This window comes from Rattus norvegicus, chromosome 7 (genome assembly GCF_036323735.1).
Source record: "Rattus norvegicus strain BN/NHsdMcwi chromosome 7, GRCr8, whole genome shotgun sequence".
In the NCBI taxonomy this organism is placed as follows: Eukaryota; Metazoa; Chordata; class Mammalia; order Rodentia; family Muridae; genus Rattus; species Rattus norvegicus.
Genome location: NC_086025.1, coordinates 55,111,342 through 55,130,698, shown reverse-complemented (window position 1 = coordinate 55,130,698; position 19,357 = coordinate 55,111,342). Strand labels below are relative to the sequence as shown.

The following is a 19,357-nucleotide window of genomic DNA, read 5'->3' as shown; positions in this document are numbered from 1 at the left end:
AAACCCTAAGACACCTGGAGACACATCAAAGTATCACGAAGCAGAAAGAGACCAGCTCTTAAAAAACAGGGATGAGATATCGTTCAAGCTGCCATTAAGCCAGCATGCTCCTAAGTGGGCCTGAAATGGCAGAGGAGGCCCAGAGGGAAATCTGGAAGGCAGCTTAACCACAGCATTTGCATTTACGTGGCATGTGAGGGAGACAGAGTGGACAAAGGCTAATGACAACCATATACGCTTCATTCCCGCTAATGGAGACACAATCTGACAGAACAGTCAGGACTGGCTTTTAGCTCTCTTGCAATTGAAAGGTGAGAAGGTCTCAGAACATCTCTCGTGGGTTGGCATGAGAAGGATCCCAAGAAATCTGCTCCAGGCATTTTTATGTGGGCCTTTTGCATCGTCGTGCAACTTTCTTTCAAATCAGGAGTGAAATGATACATGAACGGATATTCTGTAACGGGAGTTTGATCTTTCTCTGATAATTCTGTGCTTACACGGCCCTGTGTATAGTCAAGTCAGTAGCAAGCAGATCAGTGGTAGTTTCAGTGAGCAGCAGGCCTGCGTGGATTATTTTATTATTGCATTAATAATTTTATAATTATTAAATTATTAATAATTTAAAATTTATTTATGTGTTAAGTAGCTGGTGGGGGGGAATATGTGGAAGGTACTCGAGGGGAATGGGAATGATCATATTTTGTGTTTTGAAATTTTCTAAGAATAAAATTTAAAAGCTGAAAATCCAAACATATATCATGGAGAAATGGAAATTTTAGTCTACCCTTGAGAGGAGGAATTAGTATGACACATCAAGATCTGAAAATTTACATTTTGCTGATTTTATGTATACAAGCGTCCATTTTAAGAAAATAAGCATAACTTACACATTAAGAAAAAGTGGTGAAGGGGTTGGGGATTTAGCTAGGCAAGCGCAAGGCCGTGGGTTCAGTCCCCAGCTCCGGAAAAAAAAAAAAAAAGAAAGAAAAGAAAAAGTGGTGAGGGAGCTGACATTCCAAAGCCTGTGAGCGGGGCCTGCACGCACAGCGGTGAGCAAACACGTTGGTTGGAAAGGTTGGCTGGGGCCTCCAAACTCAGTGTCACAGACAATAAGGCTCACAGGGTCCAATGCCAGCGGAAGAAAGGAAGTGTGGCTTGGGCAGGTCAGCCAGGAGGGTCGACTCAGCCACCTTTAGAGCATCATCCACCCAACTCCTGTCCATGCGTCATTCATACTTCTGCTACACGACACTATCTTCCTAGAATCTAAAGAAACTACCAGTTAACATGTTTTAGCACTCCCACAGCTCACTGCCTTTTCCGGGCAGAATGAGTGAGAGTAGACACGGTTAACCTGGGCTGGGATATTTTTTTTCAAATAGAGTATTATCTCAATTATCGAATAGAGCATTATCTCAATTATCGAATAGAGCATTATCTCAATTACTGAACAGTATATATCTCAATTATCGAATAGTGTATTATCTCAATTATCGAACAGTGTATTATCTCGAGCTCATTTTTGTCATTTTAGTAGACTGAAAGAAAGTTCTATTATGACCCAGTCTAATTGCTTCTGCTTGTCAGCTTGCTCTTGTAAAGCTGTGACATTTCTTTATGTTTCGTGTATTTCCTGAGGTACCTTAGTTCCTGGGACAAAGTAAGCCAGGGATGCTCTTCTGGCCCTTTGTCCTTACCTGGACCCAATTCAACCTCAATCTACTCCTTAGAACACAGCCTCGTTCCCCATCTCTTCCCTTCCTCTCTCCTAGACATTGTCCCTTCTCTCCTAGACATTGTCCCTTCTCTCTTAGACATTGTCCCTTCTCTCCTAGACATTGTTCCTTCCCTCCTAGACATTGTCCCTTCTCTCACAGACATTGTCCCTTCTCTCCTAGACATTGTCCCTTCTCTCCTAGACATTGTTCCTTGCATTTCTTTTCAAACTCCTCGTGGTTCTCTCTGCGTATGAACGTCACAGATACTTGAGGACGTGAACATTCATGTACATATATGCTATGGGATGTGAAATCTGCTGACAAACCGTGCTAAGAGATTCCAGATGGGCTTAGGTAGTGAAAGGAAGCTATAAAAATACCGAACTATGTTTATGACCTTGGGGTGAAGGTGACTTCTTAAAATGTTACCCGGAATGTAATAGCTTAAAGAGAAAGCCTGGTGAGTGGGACTTTCAGCAAACCAGAAAACGTACACAGGGCAAAAAATAATGACAACAAAATGCAGTAGACAGCTGCAGACCAGATGAAAATATCCTCTGCATTTTTAACAGAAGGCCTGAGAAAGCCTACCGGTTAGTAGACAAATAGGGAAAAAAGCACGAGAAAATATACACAGGCAATGGACTGAAGGTTACGTCCTCAAGGGCAGCAACTGTGCCTGTCCTATTGCTGGACACTGAGAAAACTCACCCATTCTCAATTCCAGTCATAAAAATGGCATTTAAAGTGGAGGGATTTTTTCATTCTTAAAATGGGGAAAGGTGGGCTGGAGAGATGGCTCAGTGGTTAAGAGCGTTGACTGCTCTTCCAGAGGTCCTGAATTCAATTCCCAGCAACCACATGGTGGTTCACAACCATCTGTAATGGGATCCGATGCCCTCCTCTGGTGTCTCTGAAGACAGCTACAGTGTACTTGTATATGATAAATAAATAAACCTTTAAAAAAAAAAACGGGGAAAGGTTCAAGCGTTGGTTAGGATGTGGGACAAACGTATGTGTTCACGTGGCGCTCGGAGCACAGGCATGCATCTTCACATGGTTCGCACGATCAGGATCTACCAAGAGAGTGTATAAGCACACGTGTGGGGCTCCTGATTTAGCAGTGCCCACCTTGGGACTGACACCAGGGGAGGGCAAGCTGCACAGTGGTTATTGCAAGGGCGCTCTTGCAAGAGTGATGCCCACAGACCAGAACTGGCAGCGAGCAGAAACACGTTTGTGAGCCCTTTCTCCTCACAGTGTGTTCTGGACATTGTGCGGAGTCTAAATGGTAAGTCTATTCCATTGTTGGGGTCTTTCCATTAACTTACCAACTTCCTGTGCGTGTTTTCTTAAAAAAGTCTTTATTAATGTACAATTCACATACCACACAACCTACCAACTTAAAGTGTATGATTCAGCCGTATATAGTGTATTACATTATTAAAACCAGAGTGAAAAATTAGATATGACTAGTTGCCGAACACATGTGTCACACTAACCTATTGAGAAAAAATGATTTTTTTCATTAAATGTTTTCATTAAATGTTTGGGAGGCAGAGGCAAGTGGAGCTCTGTAAGTCCCAGGCCAGCCTGGTCTATGTAGCAAGTTCCAGGCTAGTCAGAGTACGCACTGAGATCTTGTCTCAAAAATAAAAATACAAAGTAAAAAGAAAATATGTTTTGTAGGGAGAGATTTTATAACCTTACATTTCCCCCTTCTTTCCTTCTGTTTAAAACTATATCAAATTATTCTATTATCCTGACATCTGATATGTAAACTACATTGTTAGTCATTAAATAAAGCTTTTTTGTGAAGAAAAAAATTTTTTTTAAAAAGCCACACCACATCCAAGCCACCCTCTTTATTGGTGAGGATTAGATGGGGTTCACCAGCCTTCCTCATATCCCTGTGTAAGACAAGGGCTAGACAGAGTCTAAGGTCTGTGTAAGTAACTATTTAGAGGGATTTCTAATAAAGTGAAACAGATTTTCCTATAAGAACATTTGAAAACAATTGCTTTCTTAATTAGTTCCTTCCAAAATAGGTTCTTACTGTCATTACAGACAAAAAACAAAACGAAACAAAAAAACTCAAGGCAACAACACTTGTACGGAACCGTATAATACAATTTGCCATGTTGGCTGTTTTAGGCGTGCGGGTTGGTGCTTTTAACCAGATGGCTGCGTTTTTGCCTCCTGCCATTGTAATCCAGACAGCAAGTCTCCGTCCCCCTTTGTAATCCGTGCAAAGGTTTCCTTGGGATGGAAAACCCATGATGAGGGGCAGTGGGAGAGACAAAGGGTGGACTGGAAAAATGGGGTCGTCGTCCCCTAAAGGTACTACATTACTCCTAATTGTGATTTTAAGCCTTTGAATGAGATAGGGATTTTTCCAAAGCAAATGTAAAGGTTGGGGGGAAATCACGAGCTCCCCAAAGCTGGTTTTCCTGTGTGTAATCACACTGCCAAGCGTACAGCCAAGGTGCACAGCTACTGAAGTGAAGATGCCTTGCTACCCAGAAGTGTTCATCAGAAGATGGCATTGGGACTTATTTTTATTTTATGCGTATGGGGTATGGTCTGCATGTATGCATGCACACTACATGCATGCCTGGAGCTCATGGAGGCGAGAAGACAGACATGTATCTCCCAGAACTGGAGTTACAGATACATAGCTATAGGCTCCATATAGGTTTTGGGTCGTCTGCAAGAGCAGCAAGTTCTCTCTCTCTTTTTTTTTTTTTTTTGGTTCTTTTTTTCCGGAGCTGGGGACCGCCTTGCGCTTCCTAGGCAAGCGCTCTACCACTGAGCTAAATCCCCAACCCCGCAGCAAGTTCTCTTAACTACTGAGCCGCCTCTCCAGCTGCCCTGAGCTTTTTTGTTTGTTTCTTTTCTCCTCTTCTTGGTACATCCTCAAGCAGTCGGGTACCCTACCTAAAGACACGGCTTTGGTCTTAGATCTAGTTTCCTGGTCCAGACTCCACAGTTTCATAGACACCTGCCTCACTCTGTGCCCTTGGTTCCTCTTGTACTTGAGAGACGCTTGCTCAGGGCGTTGTAACATGTGTCCCAGGTCTCAGTGTGTGCTGGTATCTGAGAACAGGAACAAGGACACTCGAAACCGGGAGCTACAGAGAGAGCCAAGCTCTTCAGATGTGGCCCTCCACGCCCCAAACTGCTAGGAACTCTCTTGGGATTCAGGTGGTTCCTGTACGCCATAGGTCTGTCTGTGAAGCTGTAGTCTTACATACAGAATTTACCTCTAAGACTGCTGTGCAGCTTTAATGAGGTGAAGCAGGCCAAAAACCACATCCTTGCTAAACCTTGAGGGCTTTGAACAGCGCCATGCTCTGGAGCTGCCGAGGAGCAGAACTCACGGAACAGCAACGGCAGGGCATACAAACTTCCTACGTGTCTGCCTGCCGACTGCGGTCTGTGCACTCCGAGTTCACTGGCTTAGCCCTCAACAGTTTATGAAGCCTGGACTGTTTTCCACTTGGGAAGCAGGGACCATTATATGCACTTTGTAAGAGAGGCAGCAGGCACGGAGAGGGGACGACATCTGGGCAAGGTCATTGTTAACTCAGCTGCAGAGCCAGGCTTTGAACCCAGCCGTTAGTAAGGTCTGTATTCTTAACCACTACTAACCAGCTTATCGTCTTACACTTAAGCAATAAGCTGTTTCCCTTTCTAAGTTTTCAAAACTCAAGATGACAGTTTGGAGACAAAACTCGGTGGTACAGGGCTTGCCTGGCTTACGACTGATTCCCAGTTAGTTACACAGGCAAACAGTCTCAAGATGAGTTTGCCAAATGTTTTCACACTCCTTTTTTTTTTCTTTTTTTCGGAGCTGGGGACCGAACCCAGGGCCTTGCGCTTGCTAGGCAAGCACTCTACCGCTGAGCTAAATCCCCAACCCTGTTTTTATACTTCTAAACTACTTCAGAAACCTTTCTTTCTCTCCCTCCCTTCCTCTTTCTTCCTCTCTCTCTCTCTCTTTCTTAGGAGATGAGGACTTGTCCTCCCTGTTTGCATACCTCAGGTAAGCCTAGATTTTGGCCTGCAGAGACGCCCTGCTTTAGTTTCCCAAGGATCTAGAGCTCCAAAGCACCAGCATGCCCAGTTCCTAGAAATCCGTTCTTTTCAACAACTACCAGTGGATTACTTGTTATTAGGGGAAGTCAAAATAAGAAGTATTTTTAAAAGCCATTATAAAAATTCTCATTGGCCACTTATGACCCCTGTGATCCCACCGTGACCTATGAGTCTGATGTAGTTTTGGACGACAATGGCTGGACCCATTGCCTTTCTTTCACGCTGTGGCATTTGTTCCTTTAGTTTGCTGTTTCCAAGTTTCTGTCTCCACAGTGAACCGACGCACCTTTACAGTGGCTTGGAACTCGTCCTTAGAGGAAGTGGTTTGGGCTACTGGCTGAGTAACCCATCAGTGGGTTATTTTGTTTGCTTGCTTTTTGTTTTTTTATTCTCTTAGATATTACATTCGTCAGCAGCTTCCCCCTCCCCCCAACTTCCTTCCCCTTCCCCTCCACCACTCCTGCACCTCCCCTCAGAAAAGAGCAGGCCTCCCAGGGACATCAACCAAACACGGCATAACACACTACAGTTACACCGGTACACCAGGCACGTATTCTCACATCCCGACTAGATAAGGCAACCCAGAGGGAGGAAAGGGGCCTCGAGGGCCAGCAAAAGAGTCAGGGACAGCTCCAGCTCTCCATGTCAGGAGCCCCACAGACCATCATCCTACACAACCATAACATATATGCAGGGACCTCGGTCAGACACATACAGGATCCCTGGCCTCTGCACACCCGTGCGTTGTAGTTAGTTGGTTCTGTGTGCCATGTTCTTGTGGTGGGTGACCTTGACCTCTCTAAGCCTCGGTGTTGTGTCGGCAAGAGGTAATTTTACACTTTCTCTTAACTTGCTCCCGACTCCATCTGCAGTACACACGGAAAACTTTCCTCTCTCCAACTAACGCCACCCCCACAATGGGGGAGGACACAGCTACTTGTGAGAACGGAAACCCCCTTCCCAGGATGCAGAGGGGCTCCTGCACCCCAGCACTGCACTAGCATTGACTCCCAGACTGGAAAGGGGCTGAGTAGCCTCTGTCCTGCCTATCAGATGGCTTTTGACTTCAGTGGCCCCCTGCCCCAGAGGACCAGAAAACCTAGTATCTCGGATGCTACTGGATTCTGGTTACTCTCTTTCCTCATCCCTCCACACGGTCTGTCTAAACCCAAAGCTCAACTGAGAGCAGAGAGACCCCCTGAGCATAGACAGCTTGAGAGGAGGGGTTAAAGGCGTAAGAATATGGGAGTGGTCGAGAGCAGGATCTTCGGCCTAAAGATCCCAGGTGATCTCTCAAGTCATGTTATCTGGCTAGGCAGAAGGCTACATTCTGTATTTTCTAACCCTCTTGTTTTGATCAAGTTCGGAAGGCTCCAGACCTTGTAAGGTGTCACAGGCGCTCGTCTCAGCTAGCATGCGGCGTCTCAGAGCACAGGGGCTCATATCACTTGGGGACCTTCCAGAGTGTCTCTACTCATTAACTTGCTGATAGGGTAGCACGTGACCAGTTTGCTCCTGATAGCTCCTGTTAGCAAAGATGCCAAATCCATTCAGTGTTCTTCAAGATACTCACCCAGGAGTGGAGCCAATATCTCAGTAAGGGCTCGAGTGGAAACCCAAAGCTGAAGTTTAACTGAGCTGTTCTGGCTAGGGGGAGGATCCTTAGGGGCTCCTGACTCCTCACCTAGGAAGAAGCCCAGCTCATCTCTATGGAAGCCTGCAGGTCCTAGAGACCTATTTGAGACTGGACTGGGGCTCTGGATCCTGCCAAGACCATTCCTTACCCTAAGTCACTTTCCCCGAGCCTCAGTTTCTCATCTGTAAAATGAGCGCGGCGGCATTCATTTGCAGGAGTGAGGATTTAAGGGCTCCTACACTCGGCATTTAGCAAAGCAGGCCAGACTCATTGCTAACCACCCCATATCCGTTTTATTCCTACGGACATCGTTTCCCAAGGGCAAAGAACAGAATTTGTGATGGAAGCAGTTCCCCAGGGGACCACAAATAGCGCCAATTTTAGTGAGAAGTTACAGGAGTCAAAAAACTTTTCCGTACCTAACCACTGTTCTTTGAACATCTTGTTTTCAAAAGCAAAGGACACAATGACAAAAACATCCCAAGCTGTGTTTTCCAGTCAGTGTGGATTCCCTGGAATAACTCCTTGTCCTGGTTATAGAAGGGCAGCCTCGTCTCTTTGGCACACGAGGTGGGAACTGCCTGTTGTGTTGTTGTCAGGCCTCGGTCTCGGCACTGACCAGCTATGGAAGCAAGTGAGGTTTCCTATCTCCATTACACGGGATTCCTCTCCCCACACAAGTGTGCCTAGGGGCTGATGTTTGGGTATCCGCTTCCCTGAGAAGCTCTTCTGACCTTTACCAAGCACCCCAGGGGCCAGAGTTGGGATCACAGTCCTTCAACAAGGCTTTTCCCACCATAGCAGCAGGGTTTCCGCTCTCTCGGCTGCAGTTCCCAAAGGAAGAAGCCCAGGTTTTGCTCTTTATATCCACCTGGAAAGGTTCTGCTAGACAGCAGAGACTCAATGAACAAGTGTGGATTAGATGGGTTCATAAGTGAATTACTAAAAGGCAGATTTGGACTAACGCATATATGTTATATTCTTATAAAGGGCTAACAAACCGTAGGAGCGCACAGTGATCCACATGGTGGAAGGAAAGAAGCAATCCTCATAAATTGACCCCTGACCTCCACACTAGGACTGGCACACTCACATAGAGTGGGGAGATCAATATAATTTCAGAAGATAGTCTTTTACATTATAAAATTGCTAAATTTTTTTTCCAATCAAGGAAACAAACCTGTCACCTTCCTGTCGGGCACAAACGCCCAGAGGGTTATGTCCCCTTTGGATGACTTGGATGGGGCGGTTAAGAACCTGCCTGCAGTTTCTCCAGCCCACATGCCTTCCGTCTCCCTTTGGCCACAATGAACTTCTTTTGTCCTTCCTAGTTGATGGCTCCTTCACCCCAGACCCACCATCTGCCCTGCCCTTTTCTGTTGTACCAGATTGTCCTCCTGTCTTTCCGAGTTGCCCTTTGTTCTGTCTCCCCATCCCCCTCTCCACAGAACTGATCATCTGTTTACTGTCTTGCTTTTCTCCTGTGGGGTCATGTCTAACTTCTTTTCCTCCACATTTCCAGGCTAGTATACACCACCAAAATTTTAGACACTGAACTGCTAAAGCACCTAAATCTGTCTACAGAAAAAAGGGATTTCATTAATTACAGTTTGGGCCATACTTACTACTTAGGTTTATGGCTCTCAGCTTTGACTCCCAGCAACATTTAATATTAACCACGACCTTGAGAGGAGGAAGTGACTATCACGGCCAGTCTACCTTTCTCGGTTCTTGCTTATCTCTGGGAACACTTGAAGACTTGGCAATGACCCTGAACCAAATCGAACACCGCAATCCTGAACTGTTTGCCTGTTACCCTATTTCTGTTTCCTGCACCCACCCTGAGGCGGATAAGAGCATTGCTTAAAATGATGTGGTGCACAATGGTACTCAGAGGTCTGCACTCCTGCTGACAGTCAGGCTGAGCTGTGAACTCCGGGGCTTCCGTGGGTTTCCCTGGTTGGAGGGATCGTTCACATGTCTCTGTGGTTTACAGCTGGTAAGGAACATGTCCCCAATGGGGACAGAACCCATGCTCACTCTCCCCCTTTCCACCATAGTCTTAGCCTGCTTCTTCTGTGTGGTGTCCTTGCTGCAAGCTCAGCCTCGGCTTATCTTGACTTACAGAGTCCTTCCAGAAAATCCTGAGTGGAAGTCACGGGACTCTGGGTATCTCCTCCTTTCCGTGGCACTACTCGTAGCCCCCTCCCCCATACTGATTTCATTTCCCCTTCTTTGTTCGTTGGTCCCAGCTCTATCAGACTGTAAGCATTGGGCTAGCCTTCAGCTGTGCTAGCCTTTATTGGCCCCCACTCTCTTGTAGGATGGTTTCACTATTCTCAAGGTTGCCACTATGATCCGTAGTAGAGGATCTCCAAGTTCATTTTCATAGCCGAGTTTCTCCTGCGTTCCATTTACCCAAATACCTGCTGCTGTCCTGCCTGAGGTCTACTGAGGATTTGAAGATTAAGAAAACTGTTTAAATCAGAGGCTCGTTTGATTCGGGTTTTGAGGCAGTGTCTCACTGTGTAGCCCCATCTGGCCTGGAACTCACTATGTAGATGGAGCTGGCTTTGAATTCACAGAGATGTTCCTGGCTCTGCCTCCCAAGTGCTGCTGGGACCAAAGGTGTGCGTCACCACGCCTGGTCTTTGTGTCTGAGCTTCTGATTCCACCCCAGATCTGGCCTCTTCTAGTTTTGTCTTGGTAGATGACATGAGTGATCTGAGCTGCCAAAGCATGAAACCTCTAAGGCACACTCCAGGGCCATCTTTCATTGTTCTCTCTTCCTCACATTTGTTCCACACCCGGTCTGTCTGGTAACACGTTCTGTTTCAAGAAAAATCTCGGGGCTGGGGATTTAGCTCAGTGGTAGAGCGCTTACCTAGGAAGCGCAAGGCCCTGGGTTCGGTCCCCAGCTCCGAAAAAAAAAAAAAAGAACCAAAAAAAAAAAAAAAGAAAACTATTTAAAAAAAAAAAAAAGAAAAATCTCCAATGCATGCATGCATGTATGTATGTATGTATATGCATGGTTGTGTATATATGTGCATGTGTATGTTTGTGTGTATGTGTTTGTATGTGTGTGTAGTATATATGCATGTATGTATGTGTTTATGTGTGTATAGTGTGTATTTGTGTATGTATATATGTGTATGTGTGCATATGTATGTGTGCATGTGTATTGTGTATGTATGTGTATGTGTGTATGTGTATGTATGTATGTGTGTATATCTGTTTGTGTATGTATGTGTGTGTATGTGTGTATGTATGTGTGCATGTGTATGTTTGTGTGCATGTATGTATGTGTTTGAATGTGTGTGTAGTGTATATGTATGTGTTTATGTGTGTATAGTGTGTATTTGTGTATGTATATATGTGTATGTGTGCGTGTGTAAGTATGTGTGTGTATGTGTGTTTATGTATGCGTGTATGTATGTGTGTATATCTGTTTGTGTATGTGTGTGTGTGTGTGTGTGTGTGTGTGTGTGTGTGTTTAGACATATGTGGACTACAGAGGCCACCCTCCAATGATGGTCCTTGCCTTTCACCTTGTTTGAGAGATGTCTTTTGTCTCCCACCATATATGCCAAGCTAACTGGCCCATAAACTTCCAGAGATTCTGCCCTCACCACTCCCTCCTCACTGTGGGTGTGCAGAGATCAGAGGAGCACTCCTAGGAAGTCCTCCGACTTCCTCCCACTTTGACAGATCACTTTCCCGAACAGAGCTCCCCAGCCCCGACTTTAAATCTCTGTGTTCTTCATAGCGATTATGAAGACCCAGCCTTGCATTCCTTTTTGTCGGCTTCCTGGTGAAAGGCAGCCATGCAGAGATAAACTATCCGGCCACTCTTAGCCTCTTAGGGGCCTCCACAGAGAGGACTCGATTTCGCTTTTCATCAAGAAGCAATCGGCCAAAGGTGTTCTCAGTAGGGGTTGGGGATTTAGCTCAGTGGTAGAGTGCTTGCCTAGCAAGCGCAAGGTCCTGGGTTCGGTCCCCAGCTCCGAAAAAAAAAAAAAAAAAAGAAAAGAAAAAAAAAAGGTGTTCTCAGTAAGGTGTAAATGAATCTTCCTTTAAAATAGAAGAAAGCTCTGTGACACCGCCACACGCTGCACATGTATCTGTGTCCCACGAGACAGTGCCCACATTCTCACAAAAACCAGTGTCTACCATTAAAAAGTACCTTTAAAATAGTTATCTTTTCTTCATCTAACACCACTCTGTTCAGTGTGTGTGGGAGAATTAAGAGCAAAAGAGGGAACAGAACCAGTCCAGTATTGTTCTGAATACCAGTTGGTGAATAATTCAATTACATTGTTTACTGTCCAAAAGATACTGAGTCCTTTGGTTTCCTCCTATATCCAGGGCCTTCTGAGCTGAGGTGTGACTATGGTACTCAGTTCCCCCGAAATTATATTACTGTAGCCGTGCTGCAGGAGCAATGATGCTCTAGGACGCCTGGGTCCCTCCCATTGGCTATAGGTTATTGAAACAAAGGACCTCATGCTGGGGATTAAAAAAAAAAAAAAGGCTGCTACTGGTGCCAGCCAGAGCAGGAACTTGTCTCTAGGAAAGAGAGTTCGAATCCCTCTGTGCCTCAGAGCTCTTCCCTTGGCTCTGATCCCTCCTTTGCTGAGTCCAGTATTTTGAACATTCCCTTTTCTATGCCGGTGTATGGTTCATAACACCTTTCTGTGCACAGCTTCAAGAGAGCCAATCTGACACTCAAACTGCATTAAAGGGAGAAATAAAAGAGAAATTATATGAAATATGATGTCAAATTATAAAAAGCTGTGGAGATGACTCGGCCAAAAGGCAAAGAGGAAGACGGTTATGCATAGAGGTTACAAATGGAGAAGGTTCATCTCTGAAGACACTGGGGACAGACCTGGAGGATATGAAAATCTCTCTCAATGAAGCCAAGGGCAAAACAGTGTGAGTTGCTGTCAATTTATCTACAGCTGAGTTCCTGGAACGTTCAGTATACGTTAAAACTTCGAGGGAAAGTCTCGTCCATCCGCCTTGTTTGGGGTTTACACGTTGGATAGGCCTCTCACCTATGGAGGTCGTTAAACAACCGAATGGGTCAACCTTTCCCACGCGTGACCATTCCATCCTTCATTGGCCTCCCACAGTCCCAAGCTGAGATCTAAATCTTCCCTTCGATTTCCCCAAACTCCCTCCAGGGGGTGGTGCTGTCCTCAGTGAGAATCCTCCCCAGCTCAAGGTCTCAGGCTCAAGATGACAGTCCCCAGACGAGTGTTCTGACCACAATGACCCGTTTCCTTTTGCTTCATAATCCAGGAACGTGAGCACTTGAGCTAGGAGAGTGGGCCGAGTGTACCAAAAGACGGAATTCAAGGTACTTGAATGAAGCCATGAATACCAGGAAGGGATCACAGAATTCTACTGGGGCTCATTCCACACATGAAGAATGTTTACTACCCTGTCAACTCTTCCAAATCCAGGGGCCAGTGGGGACAGGGACAAGAGCAGAGGAGGAGAGCTGGGGAAACCTTAGAGCGAAAAGGCTGCCGATTCAGACTTTGGCCCAAGGTAGGTTTTGATTTTAGTCGAACCTGTTACAAAAATGAGTAATTTATTTAATCCCAATTCTTATTTGTAAAAGATTTGTTTTATTTTGTGTGTGTGTGTGTGTGTGTGTGTGTGTGTGTGTCTGTGTCTGTGTAACATTGTGTAGGTACCCTGAGAAGCCAGAGAGGGAATCATATCCTTTAGAGTTGGAGTTACAGGCAGTTGTGAACCACCATGTGGGTGTTGGGAACTGGGGTCTGATCCTCTGGAAGGGCAACAAAGCCATTTTCCCAGCTCCATTTCTTTACACATAAATCAAGGTGGAGATAGTGGTGGTGCATGCCATTGTTGGAATGACTAGGCCTCTCTCTCTCTCTCTCTCTCTCTCTCTCTCTCTCTCACACACACACACACACACAAACACGTGTAGGCAGGCAAGCATAAATGTTACTTAAAGTGTTGTCACTCATTATTAATTTTTAAAGTCTTGAAAATATTTCTGGGTAGAGCATCTGAGATTTGGAATGCAAGTCGATAGTGGCTCTCAATGAAGCAAAATGAGATGCTGGCGTACTCTTTGGATAGTCTCTGTCTCACTTTCCACTTAAAATATTATACTAAAAATCCAAAGGATATATAATACATTGTCTTACATTTGAGAAATGTGTATTTTTAAGATCCCCCACATAGTTACAAAACAAGGTTTTGTTAGATTTCTTAAAGGGAAATGCCCGCTAAGTTCAGCCGATTTCAAATCACACAGGTGGACAGTGAGAGCCAAATGTCCAAGGCTTTAGGGTGTGTTCTGAGGTTCAGTCCTGGATCTCTCGATATTTCCATCCCTTTAAACAGGAGCTCAAGCAAATTGGTTTTTGGGACCATGTTCGGAAAATGAGCAGGAGGTGAGGAAAACCAACTGTTGTGCCCAAATCTTGTATACGTGGTGCTTCCTCCCACACTCCCAGGAGAAACCATTAGCTTAAACCTACCCAGGGAAGGGCAGGAGCGTGTGAGAGAGGGGCATATGTAAGCTTGCTCTCTGTCCGGCGGGAGCACGAGTCTGAGTCAATTCTGGGGAGATTTCTGAACACCTGAGAAGGCGTGCGGGCTCCAGCCTGTGGACGTAATTCCCAGAGCAACAAACAAGAGAAAGAAACTCCTCCTTATGCTTCAACCGCAATGAAAAGCCACTGTGATGCTATTATAAACAGCGTTTTTAGAAGTTTCCCCCCTCAATATACATTTTTGAGAAATTATAAACCAATTAAAATTCTGCATGTCTTTTAAAGTTTGCGTGTGGTCCGTGCACGCCACAGAAGCACCTATGTGGAAGTCAAATGACAACACATGGGAGGTGGGTCTCTCCTTCCACCACGTGAGTCCCAGGAATCAAACGGTCGGGTCAGGCTTTGGCAGTAAGTGCAGTTTACTGGTCGAGCCATCTCACAGGCCCAATAAATTATCCTTAAAAGGTGCATATAAAAAGCTGTGTGTGGTGCCTTGCAAATGTAACCCCATCTGCATAAGCAGAGACAGAAGGATCACTGCAGCTAGTCTGGTCGAAGAGGAGAGCTCCAATTTCAGGGAAAGACCCTGTCTCAAACATGAGGTGGAAAGCAGGAAAGGAAGACACTCAGTGTTCACCTTTGGCCTCTGTGCGCGCGCGAACACACACACACACACACACACACACACACACACACACACACACACACACACACACACTGTGATTCAAACTTAAGTGTGCTACTCTTCCAAACACATCCTCTCTCTTTAGAGAAGCGTCTTGCCACAGATGGAAATGGGTAGAGGTTACTCAGTTTATTTCTAAATCTTTCCTGTTACGTGCAGTGCTGTGGTGAACATCCTCATGGCTAAGGCAGCCACGTTTGAGTGCAGGCTTCTCAACCATGGTGCCCAAGTTCAACTTCTAGATCCTCACCTTTGTAGCAAATCTTTACAATTCCAGTGCCATGATGGCTGAGGTCGGATCACGAGATTAGGCAAGCCTCTACTCTACAAGGGAGATCAAGGCCAACCTGAGCTACTTTAAAAACCCTGTATTACTGGGTGGTGGTGGTGGTGACACAGGCCTTTAATTCTAGCACACAGGAGGCAGAGGCAGGCAGATCACTGTGAGTTTGAGGCCAGCCTGGTCTACAGAGTGAGTTCTAGCCCACCCCAGGCTACAGAGAAACCCTGTCTCAAAACAACCAACCAAACAAAAACCCTGTTTCAAGATGGGCTTGCTGTTGGTGGCACATGCATTTAACTCCAGAACTTGGGAGGCAGAGGCAGGAGGATCTCTGTTAATTCAAGGCCACCCTAACATAGTGAGTTCTGATCCAGGGCAGCCAGGGCTACCCAGGATGGACATTGAGACCCTGTCTCAAAATAACAAACAAAACAAATGAAAAAAAAAAAACCCAAAAACCAAAACGAAACGATGACAAACAAAACTAAAGCCAAAACCCTGTTTCAGGAAAACAAAATCAAAGCAAAACAACCTTGTCCCCGACCCCAAACCCACCTAGCAACATTCCTGAACTTGTTCAGTGAGCTGCAGATGGGCAAGCTAAGAAATTAATAAATAATAAGTACATTTGTATCTGCAGGAGGATACCTGGTAGCAAGCAGCAGATGAGACCTGTCTGATTGCTCAACAAATTGTGCAATTCATGAAACACACACACACACACACACACACACACACACACTCTACAATCAGATAGTGATACTGTACCCTGGTATACTTGGTACTACTTTCCATGTTTCACCTAAGATTTTTCTACACCATATCAACAAGTTTTAAGAATGCATTCAAAGCCTACAGTCAAATATGGTTTGTCTACTGTGTCTGAATCTAGGTAAAAAGTACATTTGTGCTCAAATGTGTAGGTTTCAATTAAAAAAAAAAAAAACAAAACAAAAGTTCAGGGCTGGGAAGATGGCTCAGTGGTTAAGAGCACTGGCTGCTTCTCCAGAAGTCCTGAGTTCAGTTCCCAGCAACCACATGGAGAATGCCATTATTGGAACCCAAGTTCCAGGGGATATGATGACCTCTTAGGATTGTGTAGGCAAAGCATGCACGTATATCAATACATACATACATACATACATACATACATACATACATACACACATACATACATACATACAGGCAAAATACACATAGAACAATATTAAATAATCTTTTTCAAAAATCTACAATTACAATAGAAGTATATAAGACATATATCAATGGATTTATATATCATTTATAACAGAATAGAAAATATTCCAATGTCCCAACACGGGGAATGACTAGCAAAACACACATAATCAGAGTATAAAGTCAAGAGAATTCATAAGTAGTTCAAATTAAATTCCCTAAAAATAAATAATAAAACAGTGTGACGTGGGGAGGGAAGCAGAATTCATAATTACAGTCATGGAGACACAATGGAGACTCCCAAAAGCCCAGATGCATTTGCCCTATTAGCCATCACTTTCTCGTGTGGATGAGGCTGCCCATATTAACAGGAGAAGGAAGTAAATAAAAACCAACCAGAGTAAATCCCGTGTGCTAAGTACACATGCCTCACACCAGTGGCAAATGTCCAGGGGAAATTTCTCATCTAGTGGAGGAGAGCACCATCAAGAATCAGTATGCCTCAGCTATCTCACTAAAAGTCAAGGACACCTTGGCAGTCGGGTGTCACTCACAGGTGTAGTTTAACCTACCCTGGAACCTAACGGTGGATTTGGGAATTTTTTCTAATCCACTCTGGAACCTAACGGTAGATTTGGGATTTTTTCCTACTCCAAGTAATTACTTAGAGGTGCATCCGAAGCTCAAAGTTCTGGCTGCTGGTGCCAGCATTTATTTCTTACATCATAGCCCCTTCATCCTTTAACCACCTAAGCACACACAAGGTTAAAAACAGAGGTCAGGTAAGTCTACTGGCTTGCACTCTTCCCATGGCTTGAGTTCAGGTGAGCAGGGAGCTCACATTTGGACGGTCCCATACATCTGTCACAAGAACCTTGTGTTTGGAAACCCAAACACACATCAGTCGTGTAGTACTTGTACTAACAGTGTCCCATCACCTTGGTAGTTACAGAATGACTGAGCTGTAACAGCACATTAGCTGTGCTGTGCATTTTTCTTTCCTATTAATTAGTATTCTTTCTTTTTAAAAAAAGATTTATTTATTTTATGAGTACACTGTCGCTGTCTTCAGACACACCAGAAGAGGGCATCAGATCCCATTACAGATGGTTGTGAGCCACCATGTGGTTGCTGGGAATTGAACTCAGAACCTCTGGAAGAACAGTCAGTGCTCTTAACCACTGACTGAGCCATCTCACCAGCCCTAATTAGTATTCTTAAATCTTTTAAACTTGCTCTACTCTAGCCCTTGGAATAAATTATTTTAAGATATAATTTTTCACATAACTAACCTCTATAGTTGGGCCTGGTGGAGACCAGATGATTTCAGATTATTTCTGACACCAATTCTGGCAATGCCGATTCAAAAATAAAGCTTCTATTACACAGTTCAAGTGTTTTTAATTGCATCTTAATATTTCCCTATAATACAAGAACCACGATATTAACCACTATGAGAAGTGGCTGGTTACTTAGTAATGTGGTTATGAGACTCCGAGCTGAGTCAAAAGATCAGTGCTAAAACTGCAGGTAAGAATTTGAATTCGACTTCCACAGAGGAGCCAAACTGCATGAACTTTATGACTGGTTTATGCCAAACATTAAGTTTTCTGGTAAGCACTTTTGAGAGAATCAGTGTAGTAACAAAAGATGAAGAATTAGTAATGGCTGCTAAAGTTATTTGCCCCACCCAAAATGATCAGGTACCAGTCCTGGCTAAAACTTCACCCTCAATGGCTAGTAGGTTAGGCTAATGATACAATGTTTGCAAATGAGAACAAATGAGGTCCTGAGTTTTATCTCTGATAGATAGATAGGTAGATAGATAGGTAGATAGGTAGATAGATAGATAGATAGATAGATAGATAGATAGATAGATAGATAGATAGATAGAATTGCCATCTAGGTAACTTGACCAAAAGCCTTAATTTCTTTGCTCCCCATTTGCTCCCTCCACTGAGAGTATATAGTTTCAACATTAAAGCGGACTAAGTGATACACTTGAAAATGCTAAGGATATCATTCGTTGCAACTTACTACCAAGCAGGTGTATCCTTCAAGCACAGCCTTTAGATATAGATCCGCATTTTCTCATAACTTTAAGCCATAGGGTTAATCACACATGCATAGAACTCCACAAGAGTACGACAATGTCTAGTTTTAAAGCGACCCGAGGAAACGGTAGTTAACAGTCACAATCAGTATGCAAGGGAGCCAACAGAAAGGGAAACTGAGGAAGATGTTTACCCTGAAAAGGAACGAAGATACACCTCTCAGATAAGTAATGTCCTCCCGATCCCTAAAGGCAATTACACAGAGGACTAAGTGATTCTGACTCTCGGTAGAGAGACTGCAATATGCACACTGTTCCTCTTACCGCTCTCCTGATCTAACAAAATTGAAAAAACAATGAAAAAAAAGGCAGAAAAACCACTGACTGGGCAAGGTATGCTTTACCTGCGAGGAGCGCGTCCGGGGAGCCTCACCAACAGAGGACCAGACAGTGCCATTCAACTTAACTTTTAAACGTGGGTTGAGGGTTGGGGACGTGCGCGGGAGGCCACCTACCTCTCACCGATTTCCCGATGCTGTGCAAGTGCGTGATCGAACTGTAGTTCTGAGCCACGCTCTTTAGGAAAGCCTCCATCCCTTCCTGGTGGTGGTATCGGAAATCCAAGGCGGCCACCACGGGCAGCAGAAGCCCCAGCCACAGGCGCGCGCCGTCCATGTCCTAGAGATGGAAGAGAAGGAGTGAGCAGTTGAGGACCGCCCGGGGAAGCGCGGGTACCGCCAGCCCGGAGTCCTCTCCGCCCTCCGGAACACCTGAGCTCCACGCTCCCTCCTCTGAGGAGCCAGGTAAAGATGGTCCCACCGGAGCCCCGCAGCCCGCCCGTGTCCCCGCAGCAGCACCCTTCCGCACGACCCGTCTCACCAGTGCCAGGCGCGCGTCTCCGCCCGCCGGCGGGCGCCGGGTGCTGGGGAGAGTTATAACCCGGACAGAGGGGCGGGCCCGGGCGCCCCGCCCGCCGCCACTCCCACTCCGCGCCGCGCCCGCCCCGGGGGCGGGGTCTCCGCTCTCGCTCAAGGGACAAGGTCCACCATAGGGTATTGAGGACAGCGAGCACGCCTGGTGGGCGGTAGGGCGCGACAGGTCGGAGCCCGTGTTGGACGTGCAGCCTGGCCTCGGCCCCGGGGAACGCTGCGCAGACGGTGCCCACG

The 19,357-nt window shown here is 45.4% G+C and overlaps 1 protein-coding gene and 1 long non-coding RNA gene across 3 annotated transcripts in view; one reads left to right on the top strand and one right to left on the bottom strand.

Annotated features, from left to right (window-relative positions):
* The window catches only part of Cpm (carboxypeptidase M), a 60,516-nt gene extending 41,416 nt beyond the window's left edge, over positions 1-19,100 (bottom strand). The window contains exons 1-2 of the mRNA NM_001108098.1: positions 19,071-19,100; positions 18,707-18,869 (exon numbers count right to left, since the gene is read on the bottom strand). Coding sequence (NP_001101568.1) covers positions 18,707-18,866 — 160 coding nt within the window. The 5' untranslated portion in view covers positions 18,867-18,869; positions 19,071-19,100. The remainder of the gene's footprint in view (positions 1-18,706; positions 18,870-19,070) is intronic.
* Positions 9,162-18,707, top strand: LOC120093603 (uncharacterized). Of its 2 annotated transcripts, XR_005486971.2 has the most exons (5): positions 9,162-9,451; positions 12,155-12,387; positions 12,757-12,814; positions 12,921-13,008; positions 13,840-18,707. It is a non-coding gene; the product is annotated as an uncharacterized LOC120093603 (long non-coding RNA). The 2 variants fall into 2 exon arrangements; XR_005486970.2 differs by having other exon boundaries at positions 9,166-9,451; positions 12,921-18,707.
* Positions 19,101-19,357: the final 257 nt, after the last annotated feature.